We start from the raw sequence: 7,846 nt of genomic DNA, 5'->3' as shown, positions 1-7,846 counted from the left end.
CACAGCCTATTGTGCCAGTGCTTGCGTCTCCTATGGGATGGAAGTGACAACATCCCTTGGAAAACAATGAGGAAATGCAGGGTTGGAGCGCGGAGTGTACCTCCCCTGGAAATACTGGCTAGCTGGACAGGACAGCGTCTGGATGGCATTTTCCTGAATTGTGTGACCAATCAGAAACCAACCAGCAACCTGTGTGACTTCACATAAAATGGGACCTTCAACCCACAATGGCTACCAGCAGAGTTGGGATGGCTGTCCCCTCCTTTGGATGACTTGGGAAGTCACAGCCTGTTGTCCCAGGGCTCTCCATTTGCAGTGCCATCACAATGCGCCTTTCCTTCCAGGTGAGGTGTGCCAGTGATTGTGAATGCAGGTGTGGGTCAGCAGGCAGCCAGCCAATCAGCAAGCGGCTTGAGTCCCAGGGAGGAAGGTGCATGGTCCATGTGGAGGGGAGGAAAGAAGGGAGCAGGGCAGCTGGAGGAGGCTGGAAGAGGCAATGGGAAACACAGAGGAGAAGTAGGGAAGGTGTCAAGTGAAACAGACCCGAAGAAGAGCAAGGCCAGTACCTGAGCTGTAACCTGGAACTAAGAAGAGGAAAGAGAAGTAGAAGGTATGGTGATCCTCTCTGCCTCCTGTCTGTCCTCCTCCTGGTAGACTCCCCTAGGCAAGCCCTCAAAGTTTCCCTTTGGGATTGTTTTCTTCCTGCCTTCCATGAACACTTTCCTCCTGAGTATTTTATTCTTTGACTTTTAAAAACCAATGCTAGGATTCAGAGACATAGCTGGGTTAGTCAGGAATATCAGTACACAAAGAGATCAGGCAACAAAAGCCACACAAGGGGGCTTTTGCACGGTAACTGTGCAGTTTCTTTCACATGATTACAACAGTATCAATAACACAATTCATGCACTTATTCTTGCATTACCTTTCAATAGCACAACAGTCCTTGTTTTGCTATGAATGTTTCCAGTCTCTTTGTTTTCTGCACAATGCACATGACGGCCAGCCTCCGCTTCCTTTTCTTCCTGGTTTGTACTTGCATTCATTTTTTTTCCTTCCAAAATCTCACAATGATGAGCTGTAATCATGAGATTCTTTGGGCAATGCATTTCCAGTGATTCACATGTTTTAATTTTGAAATCCACTTATTGCAAGCCAAATTCTGTTGTGAAGTCCAAGGCTTTCGTGGCCAGCATCCATGGGTTTTTCAGGCTATGTGGCCATGTTAGTTTCTGATGCATTCTCTGAAGATGCCAGCTACAGATGCTGGCGAAACGTCAAAAACAAACTCTTCTAAAACCAGCCTTCTCCTTCACTAAACCAGAAGGTTCATGATGTAACAGAAGCAGGGAGAGGGGTTCATGACACATCTACTTGTACCACATCAACCTCGCAATAACACTACTGTAGCCTTAGAAGCATCCACACATGCACAGTCATGTGAATGCAGCGATACTGGCAGTTATTGATGGGTCTTTAATGTCTTTAATGTGAACTTGCATGATAATAACTGTATGGCAATGGGTGAGTGCCGACATCATATGAAAAGGAGAGGAATCATACATTGCAATTCTGCTTCAGTTCCGTCACAAGTGGCTTGTACTGTAATCTCCAAAGTGAACAAAAGAAGTTGTAGCATGAGCTTTCATAGACTTGGGCTACTTCCTCAGATGCAAGACCAAGTCTACGAACCCTTATGCTACAACTTCTAGTTAGTCTCAAAGGTGATGCAAGATCCCTTTGCATACTGATGCTAGGATATGTTTTCCCCTCATCTGTGTCTAGTTTGGAAGGGTTGTTTCCACATAAGTTGAAACATGCAGCAGTCTTGTCTGCATCCAGAGTCATATGCGGCAGAAAGAGGAACAACTACTTGTTGCTTAGCAATTGCCCATTGTTGGTGCTCCCTTCCCAACAGGGCTCCTAGATGGATCTTGGTTAATGGTGGCAAAATCCTGGAATAGGCAGAAGTCTGGTGGTGAATTTCTCCCTTGCTGTGACACCTTCATGTTTTTTCCCGTTCTTCTAGCCATGGCTCCCAAGCCAAAAGGCAAAGATGCCAAAGCGCCAGATGCAAAGGGAGGGAAACCGGATGCCAAAGATGCAGGCAAAGATGCAGGCAAAGATGATGGCAAAGGAAAACCTGGAGAGCCAGAAGAAGAAGAATATGTAGATTTTTCACAGTTTAATCCTTTCACACGTATTCCTGCAAAGAAAATTTGGATTGGTTGTGGGATCTTTGCAGTCATCTGGCTTATCATCATGTCCTTAGCAATCTATGCCTGTAAGTTTAGCTCTCTCTGTTACTGTGTCCTGTCTTCTTTAAAAAACAACAACCAGCTTTTGTATCGCCTGTGCCTCCTCTGTCTCCTGGTTTGCACTGGCATAAGGATGATAGGGAGGGTATAGTCCTTTAATAATAAAATAAATAATAAAACTTTAATTTATATCCCGCTTTTTGTTTCAACAATCAAAGTGGCGTACAACCTTTAAAAAAATACAATATTACAATCCCCCCCTTAAAAAAGGATCAAATAATTCCATCCATTAAATTACAGAGTGAAAAAATATAAAAACAATACTACAATAATAAAATAACGGTGGGCAGAGGTCCTTCATTGTATATGTCGGGGGGGGGCAATCAGCACATGGTTGAGTAGTTTATTCTGGAAAGGCCTGCCAGAAGAGATCCGTCTTGACAGCTTTCTTGAAGCTCTCAAGGTTGGCAATTTGACGGATCTCGTCCGGCAGGCCTTTCCATAAAGTGGGAGCGACTGCGGGAAAAGTCCTCTGGGAGGTTGCCGTCAATCTGGTCTTTGTGAATTGCAACAAATTCCTCCCAGAGGATATGAGGGTACGGGGCAGATTGTACGGAAGCAGGCGATCCCTTAAGTAGGTTGGGCCCAAGCCATGGAGGCCTTTAAAGGTAATGACCAATACCTTGTACTGTGCCCGGAAATGAATAGGCAGCCAGTGGAGTGATTTCAATATGGGTGTAATATGGTCACTCCTAGTTGTTCCTGTAATCAATCTGGCTGCCATATTCTGCACCAGTTGAAGTTTCCGGACTAGGCACAAGGGTAGCCCCATGTAGAACGCATTGCAAAAATCAAGTCTTGAGGTTACCAGTGCATGTACTACAGTTTCAAGGTCCCCCCATTCCAGGAAAGGGCGCAACTGATGTATCAGCCAGAGCTGATAACAGGCACTCTTGACCGTTGCATTCACCTGACTTCTCATCTGAAGCAATGAGTCAAGAAGCACCCCTTAGCTGCGAACACAGTCCTTTAAGGGGAGCGTGAACCCCAATAGGACTGGAGGTTGCGGCCCGATACCTGGTTTGGGGGCCCCTACTGTAAGTACTTCCGTTTTGACTGGATTCGGCCTGAGTTTGTTTCCCCTCATCCAGTCCATTACTGCTGCAAGACATTGATTGAGGGGAGAAATGCCATCTGTTGTTGTTGCTGATGACCGAGACATGGAGAAGTATATTTGGATGTCATCAGCATACTGATAACACCACACATGTCTACGGATGATTTTTCCTAGTGGCTTCATATAGATGTTGAATAACATCAGGGGCAGGATGGCTCCCTGAGGGACGACACAATTCAGCTCTGTTTTTGAAGAGCAACTGTCCCCGAGCCTCACCCTCTGGAATCTGCCTCAGAGGAAGGAACAGAACCACTGCAAAGCAGTGCCTCCAATTCCTAGCTCTATCAGGAGTTCCAAGAGGATGTTGTGGTCTATTGTGTCAAATGCCACTGAGAGGTCTAATAGCACCAACAGGGTCACGCTTCCTCTGTCGATGCTTAGATGGAGGTCATCAGTTAAGGTGACCATGGCAGTCTCCACCCCATATCCTGTCCTGAAGCCATTTTGAAATGGATCTAGAAAATCGGCTTCATCCAAGACCACTTGGGAGCTGAAGAGTGACAGCCCTCTCGATCACCTTACTCAAGAATGGCAGATGGGAAACAGGCCTATAATTTTTCATGTCCAGGGAGTCCAGGGAAGTTTTTTTTCATAAGTGGTCTAACAACTGCTTCCTTTAAGGCAGATGGTACACAACCTTCCCTAAGGGATGCATTGATGACACGTCTAAGAAATGCCATCAAGGCATCACCCCCCCTGGATGGCCAGCCATGATGGGCAGGGGTCAAGAGAGCATGTCATCTTCCTCACCTTTCCAAGGATCTTGTCCACGTCATCAGTACTCACAAACTCAAATTGATCCAGTCTAGTCTCATAAACGGATTGACACCTCATCAGTTGATTTTGCCCCAACATTGGCGTCCAGGTGGGCTGTTATCTGAGACATTTTACCTGCAAAGTAGTTGTTAAATGCATCACATTTAACAGGAGACTGTTGTTGGGTTAAGTAGAGGGTTCTGGGTAGATGGCATCACTGTCAGTTCCCTCACCACCCTAAACAGTTCTGCCGGACGAGACTTTGCAGATGCAATGTGAGCAGGCGAGAAGAATCTCCTCGCTGCTTTTATTGCCTCTCTATAAGAATAAAGAAATTTCTTATGACGAGTTCTGTCAGATAAGAGTCCAGTTGAGCGCCATTTGCACTCTAGTCGTTGTCCCACCGGCTTCACATTATTCAGCTCTCTGGTATACCAGGGCTTTTGATTCAAAGCAGGTGGGAAAGGACACTTGAGAGCGATTGTGTCAATAGCCCCGGCAAGATCGGTGTTCCATGTGTTTGCCAGAGCTTTGATAGAGTCACTGGCATTATCAACCAACAAACCCTCTAGGGCTTTCTGGAATCCAATTGGTTCCATTAGCCTTCGAGGACAGATCATTCTAATAGGTCCTCCACCCCTGGGGAGACAGACAGTGGCTCTTAGTTCAGCCCTGACCAGGAAATGATCCGTCCATGACACTGCAGAGGTATTGACTACCTCTGCCCACGGATATTCCTGTTCCGTACTGAAGACCGCATTGAGAGTACGACCCACAGAATGTGTTGGCCCAGTAACCAATTGGGAGAGGCCCATGGCTGTCATGGCTTCCATGAACTCCTGAACCGCACCTGTTAAACTGGTCTCGAGTGGGATGTTGAAGTCGCCCAGAACTAAAAGCCTGGGCGACTCCAACAGCAACTCTGAGACCAGCTGTGTCAGCTTGGATAGGGAGTCTGTTAAGCAATGGGGTGGACGGTATACCAACAGAATCCCTATACTACCCCTGGTCCTAAAAATACTCCACTGCACAATGAACAGAGGAGTGAGGTTAGGTCAGATCTGGAGGACAGGGATAAGGAAGATACCTTTTGTCCAACATAAGAATTGTGCTCCCATGGTGTAGTGGTTTGAATGTTGGACTAGGACTATGCAGACACTGAGATTCAAGGCAGGTTACAAATAATTAAAAAAGAAGAAGGACAAAAGTTTTAAAAAGATAAATCATTATTAATATTAAAACATCAGTTAAAACACATAGTTAAAACCAGTAAAGCTGGTGGCTAAAGGAAAACTAATGGGGCTGGACATTAGTTTATGGGCTGGATCAGTGCTACAGCAACCGCACGCCATGGCACTGATCTGGCCTCCAGAGAGCTCAAAAAGCAGCTGGAAAGACTGGCTCCTTTATGCGCCCTCTAACGGGCATCACAACCGCAGCAATGTGGCTCTGTGACACCCTTTTGGTGCTGCATCGTCTAGATGCAGCGCCGGGATTGCGCCATGATGCCGCATGCCCTCCAGAAGGGTGCACAGCATCATGACACGAGGGGGCGGGGTCACAGCCTCAAGCGTGCGAACGCTACGCTGTGACTCTGTTCATCCCCCCTAATTTTTCTTTTAGTCCCTAGCTTTCCAATATTGCAGTGACATGAAAACTGTGGTCTACTAAGGCCTTTCCGGAATAGATAACCCTGGCCTCAGGAACCCTGTTCTTATGAGAGTCCCCAAGGTCCTCCTTGGAAATGCTAGTTTACTGTTTTATTTGTTTTGTTCTGTTTTGTTTTTGTCTTGTAATAATGTGTATGTGTTAATGTTGTTTAATTAGTTGGTTTTAATTATAATTGATTTAATAATTTTTTAAGGGGGGGAGGGAATTTTGATCTACAATGTATTGTAGTTTATCACTGTTAGCCGCCCCGATTATAAACTATTATTATTATTGTTACTATTATATTCACATATACTACTTTCATGCCAGGTGTTCTCCACCTTATATCTGTATACTACCATACTACAGTTATCCCTGTTGAAATTCATTTTGTTAGTTTGGGCCCATCTTTCCAATTTGCCAGGGTCATTTTGAATCCCGTTCCTCTTCTCTGGGGTATTTGCTACAACCAGTGGCATCACTATGGGGATGTAATAATAATAATAATAATAATAATAATAATAATAAGCTATATTTATATCCCGCTTCTCTGTTACAGAAACAACCGGAGTGGCTTACAATTTAAAATTCCAACAGTACATTATATAAATACCTAATCTTCCCTCCCCCCTGTAAAATGACAATTAAATGTATGACAATCTATTAAACAATCCATAAAATAACTTTTCAAACTGGGCGAAGGGGCTACAGGAGACGCAACATGAGTGAGCACCCTTTATGGCAGGGTTTTTTCCTATTCAGGAAAGGCCTGCCAGAAGAGATCCATCTTGACAGCCTTTTAAAAGCTATCTAAGCTGCTAATATGACAAATCTCCTCCAGCAGGCCATTCCACAATCTGGGAGCGGCAGAAGAAAAGGCCCTCTGGGAAGCAGCAGTCAATCTGGTCTTTATAGGCTGCAAAAGGTTCCTCCCAGAAGACCGGAGTGTGCGGGGTGGATTATATGGAAGAAAGCGATCCTGTAAATAGGTTTGGGCCCAAGCCATGTAGGGCTTTAAAGGTCAAAATCAATACCTTGTACTGTGCCTGGAAACTAATAGGCAGCCAGTAGAGTAATTTCAAGATGGGTGTTATATAATAATAATTATGTTATATGGTCCCTCTTAGTCTTTCCGGTGACCAAGCTGGCTGCCATGTTCTGTACTAATTGGAGTTTCTGGGTTAGAAACAAGAGTAGCCCATGTAGAGTGTATTGCAGAAATTGAGTCATGAAGTTACCACAGTTTCCAGGTCCCTGGTTCCAGGAAAGGGCGCAGCTGGCGTATCAGCCAAAGCTCATAGCAAGCACTCCTGACTGTTACATTTACCTGATCTGGGGTGACAGATCTAGGAGCACCCCCAACCTGCGAACACAGTCCTTTGAGGGGAGTGTGACTCCATCTAGGACTGGATGCTGTATCCTGATACCTGGGTTAGGAGCCCCTACTCTGAGTACCTCCGTCTTGTCTGGATTCAGTTTTAGTCTGTTTTCCCTTATGCAGTCCATTACCACTTTAAGACATGTGGTCCACACCAGGTGACATCCCAGAAGAGTGGTGACACCCAGTTGGGCCCTCCCAGCTTGCCACAGCGGCAAAGCACCCCGACAGATGGCCATCCAGCCTCTGTTTAAACATCTCCAACGAAGGAGACTCTACCACTCTCTGAGGCAGCCTTTCCCACTGTCAAACAGCTCTTACTATCAAGAAGTCCTTCCTTGGTTTTAGGTGGAATCTCTTTTCCTATACTTTGCATCCATTGCTCCATTGGGTCCTGTTCTCTGGAGCAGCAGAAAACAATCTTGCTCCCTCCTCAATATGACATCCCTTGAAATATTTAAAGAGGGCTATCATATCACCCCTTAACCGTCTCTTCTCCAGGCTAAACATCCCCAGCTCCCTAAGTCTCTCTCTTCATAGGGCCTTATGGTTTCTAGACCCTTTTTGGATGCTGTAAATTTTTAACTATGTTTGTTTTAATTGCTGGCAATCAAGTGTGAAAAAAAC

General features: G+C 45.4%; 1 protein-coding gene across 7 annotated transcripts in view; it reads left to right on the top strand.

Moving 5' to 3' along the window:
• The first annotated feature begins 354 nt into the window (after window positions 1-354).
• The window catches only part of LOC121931389 (CD209 antigen-like protein C), a 15,699-nt gene continuing 8,207 nt past the window's right edge, over window positions 355-7,846 (top strand). For 3 of the 7 annotated variants that reach the window (XM_042469103.1, XM_042469102.1, XM_042469097.1), the window contains exons 1-2: window positions 355-610; window positions 2,030-2,284. In XM_042469103.1, the coding sequence (XP_042325037.1) occupies window positions 2,032-2,284 (253 nt within the window). In that variant the 5' untranslated portion in view covers window positions 355-610; window positions 2,030-2,031. Of the gene's footprint in view, window positions 611-2,029; window positions 2,285-3,772; window positions 3,836-3,929; window positions 4,064-5,806; window positions 5,923-7,846 lie in introns of those variants that run through there. The other 4 variants (XM_042469099.1, XM_042469098.1, XM_042469096.1 and 1 more) reach the window with 4 other exon arrangements.

This window comes from Sceloporus undulatus, chromosome 5, assembly GCF_019175285.1.
Source record: "Sceloporus undulatus isolate JIND9_A2432 ecotype Alabama chromosome 5, SceUnd_v1.1, whole genome shotgun sequence".
NCBI lineage: Eukaryota > Metazoa > Chordata > Lepidosauria > Squamata > Phrynosomatidae > Sceloporus > Sceloporus undulatus.
Note: the sequence above shows the minus strand (reverse complement) of the source record. Positions and strands in the feature narration are given on the sequence as shown.